The sequence below is a fragment of the Tenrec ecaudatus genome, chromosome 10 (assembly GCF_050624435.1).
Source record: "Tenrec ecaudatus isolate mTenEca1 chromosome 10, mTenEca1.hap1, whole genome shotgun sequence".
Classification (NCBI taxonomy): domain Eukaryota; kingdom Metazoa; phylum Chordata; class Mammalia; order Afrosoricida; family Tenrecidae; genus Tenrec; species Tenrec ecaudatus.
In genome coordinates this window covers 157,515,740-157,531,007 of record NC_134539.1, presented here as the reverse complement: position 1 = coordinate 157,531,007, position 15,268 = coordinate 157,515,740, and the positions used below count along the sequence as shown (strand labels likewise).

Here is a 15,268-nt window from a genome sequence, read left to right as displayed (position 1 = left end):
TTAGCGTTGCAGTCTTCCTGCAGGTGGGGTCACTTGAGAGACCACAGGCCCCACCCAGGTCCAGGCTGGGAGCTCACGCTAGAGCGGTTCTGGGGCAGCCTGGTGCGAAGTGGGAGCGGCTGCTTACTAAGCTGCCCAGCATTCCCGCTGTCCAACCCTGAGGTCGCTTCCTTGTTTAAAAAATGACCCAGAAACCAGCTCGCAGAGGTGCTTTGGCCTTGGGTTTCGGGGAAATGCAGATGGGGAGGAGGAGGCGGGGCTGCAGCTTTTCCTCAGGTGTGTCCCACGGGAGCGATCGGGGTGTGTCCTGACAGTTTCTTGGAAAACCAAACGCTTGCCCAGCCCTGACGGGGAGCACCGCAGGTGACAGCGCCAAGGAGTGATCTGAGCGTCTCTCCTGGTGCAACCCCGGTCTTAGACCGCTCTGGGAGAGAGGGCGGCTCTGGGGCTTGGTCAGGGGCACTCCGCGTCCTGACTGTTGGGGTCACCAGCCTACCCTCATATTAACACCCAGAGCTGCAGCATCCGGGTTGGTGACAGATTGGAAGTACAGAAAACGGTCTCGACTGGTCTGGGTAAGATGCCGGCGACAGGATCGCACAGCGGCCACGCGGTTTTGACTACGAACTCAAGGAGTCCGCGGGGTCAGAAGCGCTGGGTGGAGCCCGGCCACCCGGTGAGACTATAGGGGTCAAATATTCTCTAGAAAAACCCTGATCAAAAAGCCAATGATGTAAAACAGAACGCCGATTCTTAGAGATTCCAGACTTCTGGGAGCCACGGAGGCTACAGGAACCCCTGTGCAGATTCTCTCCGAAACACTAAGCCTAGAGCGTCTTGAACCTTCCAGAAACCAACAACCGTGTGGCTCGACGAGCACAGGCGGGAGGACATCAGGAGCGGACAGCGAGCCTGACTGCGGCTCCGCGCGTCTCCGCAAGCTTCGTGCACAAACTGCTGAGCGGGGCCTGTGCGCACCTGGGCGTCAGAAATGACTGCAGGACGAGGCTTCAACGTGTGGCTGCTCCGCGTCTGAGTGCACCAGCAAGGGTCCCAGGGCAGGGGTCTTGTCACAGCGGGCGTGGCGACATGGAGGTGCCCCCTCCTGTGGGCGGGGCCTGCCTGGTCCGGGCCTGGCAGCCAGGCCCAGAATGCCAATGCCGGGCATGTGTGCCACCAGATCTCCTGCACCCAGGAGCCCGGGATTCACCAGGGAGCAGGGAGGTGCCGGCGAGGACGCCCACACATGGTGGCCCTGGACCCTCCCAAGCCACTTCCTCCGCGGGGCCCAGGTGAGGCTGCGGATCTGGGACAGCTACCCACGGAAGCCCGTCGTTGGCTGCAGCATGCCCCCGTGTGGCTGGCGCACGAAATGCAGGGGGTGGGACCTTTAGCTACCCCCCACCCCCGGCCAATTTTAACAGGACAGACCTAACTTTGCTGGCCCTGCATCCTCCCAACTCTAAACAGGGGCTGGCGTGTCCATCAGTCCCCAGGAAGCCACCCGCTGGGGGAACCACAGGAAACTGCCCTGTCCCTGAGGTGGGGGGAGGGGGAAGCTGCCCAGCGCGCTGCCAGGAAGCCCAGTACACACAGGTGGAGAGGGGCTGCCCTGTGAGCACCTGTCCTCTCCTAAGGGGCCATTGGGCTTGGGGGACCCCACGCCCTCAGGGGGCATGCTCAAGCCGACAGCATCAGCAGGGAGGGGCCCAGTCACCCCGACCCTCGGCGCCAGCCTAGGAGCCCACTGAGGCAGCAGCGGCAGGCAGCTTTAATACCAGCGTCAGGAGGGCTTGGCACCTGGCAGACAGGGGTCTCGGCGCGATTGTCTCATGGCAGACAAGCCCAGGAGTGGCCTGTCATGGCTGGGCAGGCTCTGGAGCAGAGTGTGTGGGGAGTTCAGTCTGGGGGCCCCCCAGCTGACGGCGCTACCCAGGCCATGCTCGCTGGGACAGAGCTGTGCTCCCACTGGGCCACTCTGATGTCCTCCTCCCAGGCCGAGCCCTTCTTGCAGGTGATGAGGGATGTGTCTTCCTGGTCCACCACCCGAGGGGCCTGGGGGGCGCTGACAAGACAGGTACGTGGGATCTGGTGGGTGCTGGTGGCCTGAGTCCCCCTCCTCATCTGCTTGGGGACTGGCAGCAGGTCCGGAAGTATGGCCACTGGAGACACCCCCACTGGAGCCTCCACCAGCTCACAGGACCGGCAGGGGCCGTCGTGGCCAAGGAGGCCAAGGGCTTGAATGTGGCCACTGAACCCGGGCACGAGGAGCAGTGGCCCACCCTGTGTGTGCTCGGAGCTCATGCCGAGGGAGGGTGCCGGTCAGGGCATCTCTGTCCATGGGCCGAGGGCAGCTCTGCCTCCTTGCCACCTGGAGCCCGGCTGGGGGCATGCCACGCACCAGGTTTGGACCGCTACGGTCCCTGGGGCCTCCCGAGGGTGTGGCCAGGGCAGTTACGACGCTGCCACCAGCTCCGCCGGCCTGGACTTCGTCTTGACGGGGGCTTTTACTGTGGAGGGAGGAGAAGGGGAGGCAGCTAGCAGACAGACCACCTGCCAGGGGCTACAGCAGGGCCCCACAGGCGGCCCCAGACTCGTCTTCCCCAGAGACGCTTGGTGGGTGTCACTGCCAGCTTTGGGCTGGGGCCAAAAGCAGAGTGTGGCAGCCCTTACAGTGTGCCTGGGAGGGGCCGAGGGGGCAGCTGGGGTGGGGCCCTCCGGTGGGCCTGTGAGGAAGAGGAAGATTCACCCAGATGAAGCAGAAGGGGCAGAGAGGCAGAGATGGTCATCAACGGGCAGGTCTGCCCCGGGGCTCAGTCACCCAGCCTGTGATGAAATTCTGCCTGCCTCTGGGCAGGCCCACCTCCCCCAGGCCTCCCAGACCCCCCAATCCCCCAGCTGAGACATCCCTCTAGGCAGGAAGAGTCCCCACTGTCTGCCCACTGGCCAGAAGCAACTCGTTCTACCCACTGTTTCTTAAGTGTCCGACCCGAGAGGAGAGGCGAGGGCGCACCTGGATTTTTGTCCGGCAGGGGCTCCGTGGGGACCTCCGGCAGCTCTATCTGCTCCTGGGAGAAGCAGACAGGGAGACTGAGAGCTGCCCGTCGCAGGCTCCGCCCATAACAGGTTCCGCCCACCAGGACTATCTGCCACGCCCCTCAGAGGCGGGGTTTGAGTGGGAGGGTGGCCATTGGGAGCTCCTGAGATGGCCCTGTCCCTCAGCATCCCCCAGCTCACCGGGCCCTGGGGGGCAGGCGGCCAACCAGAACAGAGGGCCCTGGAGATCTATGGACGGTGTGCTGTCAGAGGGAAGTCTGGACACAGGGACAAGGGGACGCAGGAGGCCCTCAGCATGAGTCAGTCCCTCAGCAGGGCCGGCTGGAGGGGGCCAAGGTGGTCGGCCTGGCGAGTGGCGGTGAACCCCCACCTGAGTGATGGCATCCAGCTCTGCCCAGATGGCGTCCTCATCCTCCTGCGTGAAGCTGCCCGCCAGCAACTCGTCTATTTGCTGCAGAGACAGTGCCACAGTGAGGGGCGAGTGGGCCCACTCCAAGGGTCAGGGGACGTGGCATCGGCTGCCCGCCCACTCTGGACCATGGGCCACAGCCCAGCACACCTACCCGCTGGTACTCCACAGCATCCTGCGTCTCGTCCAGGATTCGCTCCACCTCCTCCAGCGACATCACCTGGGCAGCAGGGAGGAAGCTGCTCAGGCCAGGCCCACCCACCGGGGCTCCACTGCAACCCCAAACACCCTGACTTATCCCAGCAGCAGGGAATGGGAGTACAGGGGCCACCCGCCAGGGTCCGTGCCCCCAACCCACCCGCCCGCTGCCGCAGACCCACCTGGTGCATTTTGTGTAGACAGTCGTTCCCAAACTGCAGCCCCTCCATCACCTTCATCTCAATCTGCGTGAACTCGATGCTCTGTACCTGGGGGACAATGGGTGTGAGGCTCCGCCCAGCTCCGCCCTTCCCCTCCCCACTGCTGGGGCGGGGCGGCAGGGAAGAGAAGGGCCCAGGCGACTGGGGGCCACAGGGTGGCTAAGCTCCCTGTAACAGGGCGTTCAGTAGGGCCTTGAATGTTGCTGCGGCCACCTGGGTGACTGATCCCTCACCTGCCGCTTGTAACCCAGCCCCTGCCGGCAAGCGCTGCCTGCAGACCACAGCTCCCCGCTCCAGGCTGCCCTCCCCCCACCCCCCACCCCGCCCTCCTACCATGGTCTCCAGACTGGTGATCTGGTTCTCCGTCTTGTCCAGCAGCTGCTCCCGGTACCGCTTCTTCTTGAGCAGCAGCCTGGCCCGCCTGCAGGGGCGGCCAGAGGTCGGTGCGCAGCCCCCACGTACAGCCCCTCCCCTTTCCAGCCCCCCCCTTCCCCCAGCTCACTCTTTCTTGCCGTCCCTCAGAAGCTGCCTGGCGATGGCACGCTCTCGCTCCAGCTGCTGGGTGATCCTCTTCTGGTACTGCCGCAGCTTGTCCCTCTGCTGCTTCAATTGCTGGAGGGGGCAGCGGGGCAGGGAAGGGCAGGGAGAGCAGGTATAGCGGCTTAGACTAAAGGGTTACCTGGCACAGCTCCAGCCAGGGCGTGTGCATTCACACCAGGGAAGAGAATCAGAGACGCAGAAACAATGAAACCCAGTGGACTCTCGGACCATGGGTACCAGGGACCAGAAGAACTAGCTGGTGCCCGGCCACCCCTGCCAATGGCTTTGAATGGAATCCCATGCGAGGTCCTGGGATGGAAAGGGTGAGAGGTGGAGCAGAAGTCACACGCATAAAGGACCAGCCCGAGTGCCCCTTCTGATCTGAAACAGAACTCTGCCCTTGGCTACGTCTCCGGCCAAACGACAGCTTTGTGAGGGGGACGGTGACACCAGGGAGGTCCAAAGGACCCGGTTCAGAAGTGTCAGGAGAGGAACAGGGAGGGCTTGGGGCACACAGGGAGGAAGCAGGATAGGTGATGGTGGGTCAGAAATGGCATGAACTCTGAGCTGTTGAATGGAAAACTGCACCCAACTTGCACTGAAAAGTCCACAGTGAACAAGGGGGCCCTTAGGGTCCCTGGGGAGGGGCTACTTTTTATCCCCCTCCCCGTTTCTCGCTGAGAAGATACACAGCAAAACACATGCCTATTTGGTGTCCTCACAGCCCGGGGAGGACGATGGGCGCAGCCCCCCACCCAAGCATGCCCACCCCCAGCAGCGTAGTCAGTTTCAGGCGACTAAAACTCAGCAACCAAGGTGACTAGGGGCACCCCCAGAGCCTGGAGGAAATGATTCCAGGAGAGTGGGGCCTCTACCCGAGAGGGAAACGTAGTCCCACTAAGTTTGGGGAATGGGAACGCCGAGTGTGGGCGCCTGCCCAGGCCCAAGTCTAAGTCCACAGCGCCTATGGGACCAGGGCATTCCCAAAGGGGGCCTGTCACTGGAGAAAGGCAGGCACGCTGCCCCTGCAAAGAGGACCGTCTCCGCGGGCACCCGTGGGGCAGCTAGCTCCACCCTGTCCTACAAGGTGGCAGAGTGGGAAGGACTGACGGCAACGGAGGTTGGTGGAACGGAGTCCCGTCGGCGCCCACAGTTGAGCGCTTGGCGGCTGCTAACCCCAAAGTTGGAGCCCACATGGAGGGCCCGGCGTTGGAAAGACCTGGCGGGCTACCCCCATACGGATGATTTCCAGCATCAAGCACTGAGACCCACCGGGTGGCCGGAGCCGGAATCCGTCTGATGTCATCCACCCCAGTCCCTGTCTCCCTCCCCGTTCCTGCCTCACCTCCCGCCGGCAGGCCCCTCCCTCCAAGCTCCAACTCCCCAGGCGCCCCAGGTCCCCATTCCTAGGCCCCCGCCCCCGGGGAGGTGCCCGGGACGCCGGGTCCCAGCAGCGACGTGATCGGAGACCGGAAGGGGCGGCGGCCAGCCCCGGGGCGATCGAGTCCCGGTGGGCAGGCAGGTGGGGGAGTCCCGCGGCGCCGTGTGACCTTGAGTACTGCCTCTCCGAGCCTCAGTTTCCCCGCCGCCCCGCCCGCAGGCCCCCGACTCCCGGCGCGGCCGCGCGCTCACCAGGATGGCCTTGTCCTGCTCCGTGACTCGGCTCTGCCGCTTGCGGCCGAACAGGTTCCCCATGACGGCGCCCTGCCTGCCGCCCCCACCGGCTAAACCCCAATCGCCGCCGCCGCCGCCGCCGCCTCCGCCGCGCCCGGCGGCCACCGTAGTCCGGGCTGCCCCGTACGGTGGCTGCGCGGGGCCAGGCGCCAGCGCAGCCGGAAGGGGCGGGGCCGGCTCCGGGCCGCGGTGCGAACCCACCCGCGCCCGCCGGTGGCGCAAGCGGACTGCTGTCCTGGGTGCGCCCCCCGCGCGCCGCCCCAGTCATGGCGTGGGCGCCACGGGGACTCTGGAAGGAAGTCATTTCCCTGCCAAGGCCTGTGACCGAGGGGCGGGGGGCCCTGGGGGCCCGCAGTAGCCAAGGTCCAGGGGCAGCGTCATTCCCAGATGACAGCCGACTGGGCACGGAGGTCAGACAGGTGCGCTCCCGGCTGATGGACGGATCGGCCGCGAAGGTCCTCGGAGAGAGGCAGCCCGCCGGGAAGGCAGACACCAGGCTTCGTGGCTGGGGCGGCACGCTCGGAGGGGGCGCTGCAGGGGTGGGGGGCGATTTCAGCACATGCGGCCATGGTCAAAGGCTATGTACCCAAACCAACGCCGCAGCTGTCCATGTGGTCCTGGCTCATGGCCACCCCACAGGGCAGAGCAGAGCTGCCCCCCCCCCATCTCCACAGCGCTCTCTCGAGCAGCAGCTGGTGGGCGTGAACTCACCCACCCTCTGCACCTACAGACTGTGAAGTGTCCATCACACTGGACCATGACACCCTGCAAGGATGCCCATCTAACCTGAGATCCTAGCGGATCCCGGGGGAACCACTGAGAATGGCTCTCTCCCCAGAGGAGGTGCTGGCTACTATTCCAAACCCACCCAAGAGCGTGTCTGGAGAGAGGCCACAGCCCTTGAGAAGTCCAGGGTGGCTCTGCTGGGTGCATGAGGTCACCGCGAGCTAGGCTGGACCCCCAGTAAGTGGACAGCAGCTCAAGCACACTGCTGAAGATGGGGCCCACCTGGGGAAGCCCAATATACCGACAGTGTCCACTTGCAGGATTCTGAGCCCAGCTGCCCTGGCACGGTGCTCAGGTCCTTGATGGAAATGTGGACATGTCATGGCCTGGCCCAGCCGCCAGCCCTTTCTCAGCCCCTCGGGAGAATACACAGACCTGAAGGGCTCAGAGGGCAGGGGCATCAGATGTGACTCACTGCATTCCACTCGAGACCGAATTGCTAACCCTACAAACAGAGTAGAACTGCCCCGGTGAATTTGAGAGGGACTTTGTACAGGACTGGAAAGCCCCATGGTTCTCCCTAGGAGTGACTGGTGGTTTTGAAGCGTGCACCTTGTGGTTAGCGGCTCAACGCATGACCACTACACTGCTTTGCTGGATCTGAAAGGCCACTCACTGGGAGACCGGCAGGGATGGCACGTCTGATGTCCTCCAGCTGCGGGAGGAGGACACTGGGCTAGGATCCCTGCAAGGCTGAGGTCAGACGTGCTCAGTCCTCCCTCCTCGGTCTGTAGGGAAGTGAACAGGCTACAGAGCCTGGAGGAGGCAGTTCTTCTGCCATGCCTCTTCTCAGCCATGCTCACAGGTGAGCTTCACTCTGTCCTCGGCCTCTGGACCACATGGTCCCTTGGCATTTGCTCTTCTCCACCAGGGGTTACAAGGTCCTTTCGCACTGAGAATGTGCTATGGACAATGCACTCTGCCAGCCAGACTCCTGCCCCAGGGCATGGCACTCCACTTAACTTGTTCCAGGGCCAGAGCCCACTGCTCTGCTGCCGCAGTGTCTCGGTCTTGGCAACACTGCTCTGGTCCATGACTCCCTTTACATCCAGGGGAATGGGCTGCTGACCAGAAGGTCTTCCATTTGAAACCACCAGCGGCGCCACAGGAGAAAGATGACTTTCTGTTCCTGCAGGAATCACAGCCGCGGACACCCACTGGGGCCGTTCTCCTCTGCCCAGAGGGTCGCAGTGAGTCAGAGGGGCCTGGAGGGGTCCGTCTCGACAGGAGGCGGCAGCAAGGACACGCACCATCGTTTCCATTGCTGAAAACAGGTCTTTGCTGATCTCACAGACGCCATGTGATCTCCAGCTCTGTTTCCATCGCCAAGGTCACATTTTCCAATCACCAGCCCTTCCCCTGCTCCCAGGAATTGTCAATGCATCTCGATGGCACATTGAGTGCATCTCTGAAGACAATGGTTGAACTCATCAGCTGATTCCTTGGTTGTGATCCCTGGGGGATTAGCTGGTCTTCCTCATTGATGTCCTCATAGTGTGGAAGGCCTGGTCTGGCACCATCTTCATCATCGTTGCCAGCCCTGAACCCACGGTTACAGACACTGCGCCAGTCCATCTCATCACAGGTCTTCCTCTCGATTGCCCTGCTACCGTGCCACACAGGATGTCCCTCCTCAAAGCATGTCGGAAGTCAGTGAGGCAAAGTCTCTCTATCCCCAGTGCCAAGAAGCTCTCTGGCTGTCCCTTGTTTTGGCAGTCCAGGGTACCTTCAATATTACCTGGCCACAGAAGTATCGTCCTTCAAGACAGATTCTGGAATGTTCTTTCTGATGATGATGGTGATGTCATCCCTCTTGAATTTGTCATTCACAGTAAACCATCCAATTGTCTGATACAAAGTAGCCAACACAGCCCATGCCAGCACATTGATGTCTGGAGTGCTGGTCTTTGGATGACTTCCACTTTTCCTAGATTCACACTGTGATAGGTAGGTTTAGTGTGTCAACCTGACCAATAGGAACATGTGGATTGATAAGGTTGCAGTTTAATTGGAGGGCAAAGAGATATATGGCTTGGCAAGCCCTGCCTGTCTCTCTCTTGCTTTCTGGTGATTGGACCAGAGTTTGGCTGCCTTAGCTAGTTCTCTGCCTTAACTTGTGAGCTCGACTACCCATGGGTCACCCAACCTGTGAATCGTGTCACTAGAGCTTAAGGTTCCTAGGAGACCTGCTTGGCCACGCTGCAGGTGTGTACATATCTTGAACTTGGGACTGTCGATCCTGTCATCTGTTGGTGACCCACCCTGTGGGGGGAGGTCAGATGCTCACAGGCATCCTCCCTGAGGGCCTTTAGTCAACCAGACTATATGGCAGGCCCCACTCCCTGCTGTTAAAGACAATGGACGCCTGCAGCCATCTATTTGGTTCCAGTAGGTGGGGGTTACACCCTACTGACAATGGTTCCTATGGAGATCTAGGGAATAGGTCAAAGTTAAGCCGCAATCCTAAACCTAGGATCTGCCCATCTTGTCACATGTATAACCCCAATCCCTCCTCTTCCTATTGCGTGTATGTCCCTAGACCACCCCCCTCTCATTACTGTATTACCTATAGGACAGCCCTTCCAGTGACATGAGTCCTCACCTGTAATTAGGGGGCTTGCACGGCCCCAGAGAATATAAAAGGCCTGGGCCAGCATTAAATCTCTCTCCCTCCACGTGGACCATCAAGTGGGGCTGAGGTGAGCATGCTACCATGAATCGTGTATGACTCCATTTATTTCAATACTTCATTTCTATCTCTCATGCTCTCTATAACTTTTCCATGATCTTTACTTATCACTGTACAATTGAGCCTACCTGACCCGTAATGATGTGTTAGGGGCCGGCCTCCCCTGACACCACCCTGCTGTTTGCTGCCTGTGGGCGGACTGCCTGCATTGCTCTATGGAAGAATCAACTGTCTGCTTCCTTGACCTTGGACCTCGTGAGTTGAAGGGCTTCCAGTATATTAACGTCCACGGAAGTGAGTAGAGCTGAGCCTCTGTACTGCGGTGTGGACTAACGAGCTGTTATATTCCCTTGTGCTCTATCTATCTAAACTCCTAAGTGTCCTGGTTTTATTTCTCTGGAGAACCCTGTCTAACACACACACCATTTCTTCTCACTTCGAGTCAGACCCCATCAGGGGATGGAGGTTCCCAGTGTGGCTCCGCCCACATCACCAGGCGACTCCACTTTGGGAGGCAGCTTGTCCCCCATGCAACCTTGGGGGGGGTGGGTTCATCTCCCAGCACTGTCTCTGACGGTGCTCCACAGCGGCCCGTCGGGGTTTCAGCGGCCGGTCCCTCTGAACTGGACAGCCTCTTGCTCCTTCAGTCTGGCGCTGTGCTGAAACCTGCCCACACAGAGATGGGGGGTGGGGAGGGGCCCTGCTGGCATTTGAAACTCTGGTGGCGTAGCTTCCAGCATCACAGCAACACAGGTGCCACCGTGGTGCTAGAGACTGACAGTTGGGGGTCACGGGCCCCATGGGACTCTATTTTGTTGCTGCAGAAATAGATACAATGTAGTGCTGGCCAGTCTAGCCTTCCCCCATGCGGATGGTTTGCTGTTTGGACAAGTGGAGAGGTGGTGACAGGACGGGCCTCCAGGAGGTGGACCAGCACAGGGGCTGCCACCATGAGCTCAGGCAGAGGAAGCATCGTGCGGGTGGAATGTAGGACCACGCAGTGTTTCCTCCAGTTGTGTAGAGGGTGGCCATGAGCCGGAGCTGATGTGGTGGCCCCTCACATCACCACCACCACTGCCACCAGTACACACTACACACCACCATACCACATCCCCACTATTACTACACCACCACAAGCACACAACACTACACACCACCCCCATCACCACCATACCACCACCACACACCACACACCAGCACCTAGTGCAGTTCAGCAACGGCATTCATGCGCCCGCGTTTCCATCGGCAGGCAAGCATGAGCACACCGTTTGCAGCCACTGGGGGCCTGGGCGGGGTGCAGCAGCTGTGGACTGCGAGGGGGAGCAGGGTAAAGGTGAGGGCAGACAGGTACCTGCTTACACTAACTGTGGGAAATGGTTTCTGCCCACCTGGTCTGGAGCGGGGATTGAGAGGAGCCCGCCGGAAGAACATTCTGGAAGACATCAGCAGAACAGGGCCCGTTCCCAGGGAGTGACTGGAAGACAACCCCAGTGTGAGGGCCAGATGACCCTCTGAGAACCAGTCAGCAGAGCCAGCCCACAAGGAAGGGACATTGGGGAGAGTGGACTTTTGGGAGGGCCTTGAGGGATCTTGTGAGCTGAAGCAGATTGGGGGGGAGGGGAGAAGGGGACAACCCCCCCAAATGACTGCTTCCTGCGATAACCCTTCACAGGGAGGGAGCACTGCACCCACTGACCACACGGTGGCACTGCAGGACCGTCTCTGGCTGCCAGCAGGAGGCTGATTAGCAGGCAGGAGGTTGGACTAGGCCTGGCAGACTGGCTCCTGCTCCCTGGGCTCCCAGAGGAAGTCTGACCCTGGGAGTTGGTGCTCGGGAGGGAGGGCCCCTGGTGTTGTCCCTGGAAGGAGGGGCCCAGGATGCCCTGGTGGGAGTGGACATCAGAACACGGTGGGTGGACAGGGAGGGGAGGTCCTGGGTGGTCCCACAGGGTCACCTGGGCTGGGTGACTCGCTCAGTCACGCCTCTCCCTACAGGGGCCTGCACCTGCAAGTCCTGTCTGGGCAAGGGTCCCAATGTCATGGGTGATATGATGGTGTGACCGGGGGGGAGGGGTGCAGCAAGGGGACAGAGGGGACAATGGGAAACAGGGACAAGAGGGACAGTGGGGGATAGGGGACAGTGAGAAACAGCCAGAAGGGACAGTGAACAGTGGAGGACATGAAGTGAGGGACACAAAGGGGACAGTGAGTGGATAGTGTCCAGTCTCCTCCAATGCCAGATCTGGCTCTGTGGGTGCCCGCCATTTGACCATGGAGGAGAAGGGCCCCTCCTAGCCTTTGAGAGGCTGGGCCTCTCCGTCACCATGGTCAGTGGGAACCGTATGCATTTTGCTCTCGGCCCTTCCCTGGAGGGGTCTGTCGGTGTGGCATGGGGTCTCCTGGAGCTGGCCGCTCATTGCACTGCGGCTCCCACGGGGAGGCCTTGGAGGCTGGGAGCCCATTCTCTGGGAGAAAGGGAGACGAGGGGCGCAGACACATTCCCTCCCACTGAGGGGTGCCCAGCAGGCTGGTCCCTCCTTCCCACAACCCTGGGGCTGCAGCTTCCCTCAGGCCACCGGCAGCCTCCTGACTGCCCAGGCAGCCATGCACAAACACGCCAACACAAATGCTGGCTACCTGAGCCCCTCAGGGGCCTGTGGTCGCCCAGGGCCCATCCAACTCCTGCTCGTCCGAAGCCATCTGATGGTCTGAGGAGCGAGCAGCTCCCAGAGTGCCCACCTACATGCACAGATCCTGGACTAGAGGGAGGAGCTGCCAGTGGCCGTGTGGACTCCCTGGGGATGGGCCTTTCACGCTTGGCAAGTGTCATGAGGAAGTAAAAGCTATGGATGCAGAAGCGGTCCTACAGCCCCGGAAGTGCTGGTCTAGGGTCATTCGGGGCCACCGGAAACTGGAGGCGGCCAGGAAGGACCCTCCCCTGAAGCCTTGGAGGAGTGAGGCCCCACCCTTGGGGAAGATGAATGGGCGCAGTCTGTGGTGGGGCCTGTGCAGAGACCATGAGGCTGGGGCAGACCCTCGTGGCCTCTGCTCCTCCACTGGCGGCGCGGGTGGGATCTGACAGGAGGCTGGCAATGCAGTCTCGACACTCTCTCCTCTGCAAGAAATCGCCCTCCCACAGCTAGTGGGCTCCTCTGCAGTTCTGGAGGCGTGGCTTGTGGGCACCTCCTACTCGAGGGGCGGGGCCCTGCAAACAAGGTTGTCAATACGAGAGCATCATCTGTCCAGGGCACCTTCACCCAGGAGCGACCCAGGATTGGGAAGCTGCGCACAGGCCACTGTGGGCCTGCTCCTCTTGCCGCGCACAGGCCAGGGGCTCTGTGCCTAGGGCAGGCGTCAACAAGGAGAGTCGTATAGTCACTTGGCTGTCACATGCCCCACGGCTGCATTGCGAAGTCTGATCTGGGAAGGAGTTCTCGCAGTTTCCATGACATCAATCTGCTACTCTGGGACTCGGTCAACTGGTGCTCAGCCCCTCCTGAAGCTTGGAGGACCCTCCCTCTCCTGGCATTGCCCCCAGACCTTTGGTAACACGGGAGTGGAAATGATAGAGCTTGAAGCGCCCTCCCCGCCCCACGGCTGCCTGCACTGGCACCTCCAGCCACCAAGGTCTGTGGTCTCCCATGCCCAGCATTGGGGATCTGAGTGCAGGGGTGGGGGTAGTTGGATTTGGAGTCCTGGGCAGGTGGCTCCAATACGAGGTGCAGACCCGTGCCCCTGGACCTGTGAGTAGGTTTGGTGACACACGGGGAGAAATAAACTCTGGAAACCTATCTGCTGACCTCGGGAGGCAGATGCAGGAGGGCGATGGCCGCTCAGCTCCCACAAACCAAGCCGACCCTGGGCTTCCTTGAGGGTGACCTTTATAAAAAAAGACAGCCAGGCCTGCCTTCCTGTGGCCAGGGGGTGAGCTCATGGCACATGAGACCTGGGTGCTGCTAGGGGAGGAGGGGCCAACCAAGAGATCCCCTGTTGACTTTGAAGGTGGAGGGGGCCCTGAGCCAAGGAAACCTGGGATGTGTTTGGACCCGGACACCCTGCCCCCCCCGCCCTCCCCCCACTTGCCTGGAACAGACAGCAAGGCCAGCCTGTGTCCACGTTTATTGACAGTCCACACAGCCCCAAGGCCCCAGTCTCTGTAGGTGCCCTTGGTAAATAAATAACTCTAATCCTTTCCAAGGACTCTCACGCCTGTGCTTCATGAGCGAGTGGCCGACACAGCGAGCGCCCACCCACACAGCCCGCAGGCTCCATGGTGGCCGGGCCCAGTGGGCACCGGGTGCGGGGCCATGGAGGGGCCTCACCCAAGGGCCTTCTGCCAGGATGTTTTTCTCCAAACAAACAGATGCACATGGCTATGGGTCCCGTGAGCCAGTACTGCAGGTCTGTGCTGGGTGCAGCTTGAGCTTCTGGAAGGGTCCAGGCTGCTGGGGGTTGGGGGAGCAGGGTGTGCGGCTGCCTGCACGGCCCGGCAGACACCAGGAATGGGCAGAGTCCCGTCCCGGCGGGCGGTCACTCATCCCCACACTTTTGAGTCATCGTGATTTCGGAGAATCGGGTTTCAAAGCGTCATCATTGTGGTTGGTTTGCGGTCAAAGCACTGTCGGTCTGCGGCCAGTCCGCGGGCTCCCGGCGCCCCTGCACGCACACGCGAGAACACACACACACACACACACACACACACACACATCCACTCACACGCGCATTCACACACACACCTGCATGGGTACATGAACCCATACATGTGTGCACACCACCCAGACGTGCACACGCCTGCATGAATGCAGCCATGCACACAAACCTGCTGACTGCCGTGCACCATGCACACGCACACAGTGCATTGAATCTCACGTGTGTACACACGCATATGTGTACACTCACAATGCACACCCCCCCAGACACGTTCTGAACCCCGCAGGCTGGGATGTGGGCTCTGGGTGGACCAGGGCGTGGGGCCAGGGGAGACGACCTGTTGCTGACTCCCTTCCTCTCAGGGACCTAGCTGTCTCGGTGTCTGCAGGGGGTGCATGCCAGGGTGCGGACAGGGTCCACATATACCTGGGAAGGCCAGGTAGGGGACCATGAGGCTTGCATGCATGTGCACACGTGCTGGTCCAGGAGGGTTGAGCCCCACAATACAAGTATACATGTGTGTGAACCAGGAGGGGCTGTGGTCCCCACACACGTCACACATGTGCGGGCCTGGGCAGAGAGAACAGTGCCTGGTGGTGCTATGTGACCAAGGACCTGCCTATGTGTCCAGGGCTCTGGCCAGGAGGGGCCTTGCTGAGACCACGAGTCCTGCCCTACAGGGGTCCCTGAAGGAGGTGCCCTGTAACGTCCCCTCCCCACTCTGTTGGCTCGCTCTGCTCCACGGGACCTCGTCCTGGGCTGGTTCGTCCCATCGGCACCAAACTGAACGCCACACCTTACAGGACAGGGACCTGCCTTTTCCTCCGTGACGGCCGACGGACACTCCTTGGACCTCTGGGCTGTCAGTGACGCACAGCCAGGGGTCAGGGCCTTGGGGCCAGGAGGGGCCGTGCTCCAGCTCCTGTCTATGTACATGGCGGGCGATGGAGGCAGGCGGCACTGCTATCTGACACGCTTCTCCACCGAGTAGACAGAGATGTAGTAGTCGTTGCTCCCGACGGCCAGGTGTGGCTGTGGGGACAC

The 15,268-nt window shown here is 61.2% G+C and overlaps 2 protein-coding genes across 3 annotated transcripts in view; both read right to left on the bottom strand.

Annotated features, from left to right (window-relative positions):
- Positions 1-1,748: 1,748 nt before the first annotated feature.
- Positions 1,749-6,241, bottom strand: CHMP6 (charged multivesicular body protein 6). Its single transcript, XM_075562330.1, has 8 exons — positions 6,058-6,241; positions 4,388-4,497; positions 4,219-4,306; positions 3,847-3,933; positions 3,621-3,686; positions 3,428-3,508; positions 3,014-3,068; positions 1,749-2,510 (listed from the first exon to the last, which is right to left on the bottom strand). Exons 1-8 carry the CDS (start codon positions 6,118-6,120, stop codon positions 2,455-2,457), a joined length of 606 nt encoding a protein of 201 aa, XP_075418445.1. The 5' UTR covers positions 6,121-6,241; the 3' UTR covers positions 1,749-2,454.
- Positions 6,242-13,678: 7,437 nt separating this feature from the next.
- RPTOR (regulatory associated protein of MTOR complex 1) overlaps positions 13,679-15,268 on the bottom strand; it is a 231,272-nt gene continuing 229,682 nt past the window's right edge. For both annotated transcript variants that reach the window (XM_075562327.1, XM_075562328.1), the window contains one exon: positions 13,679-15,256. In XM_075562327.1, coding sequence (XP_075418442.1) covers positions 15,188-15,256 — 69 coding nt within the window. In that variant the 3' untranslated portion in view covers positions 13,679-15,187. The remainder of the gene's footprint in view (positions 15,257-15,268) is intronic.

Excerpts from the sequence above, each read along its gene's own strand:
- CHMP6 (XM_075562330.1), bottom strand. The coding sequence starts at position 6,120 with ATGGGGAACCTGTTCGGCCGCAAGCGGCAGAGCCGAGTCACGGAGCAG. Across the intron at positions 4,498-6,057 it reads AGCAGGACAAGGCCATCCTG|CAATTGAAGCAGCAGAGGGA; the intron begins GTGAGCGCGCGG and ends TGCCCCCTCCAG. Across the intron at positions 2,511-3,013 it reads CCTGCCGGACAAAAATCCAG|TAAAAGCCCCCGTCAAGACG; the intron begins GTGCGCCCTCGC and ends CTCCCTCCACAG.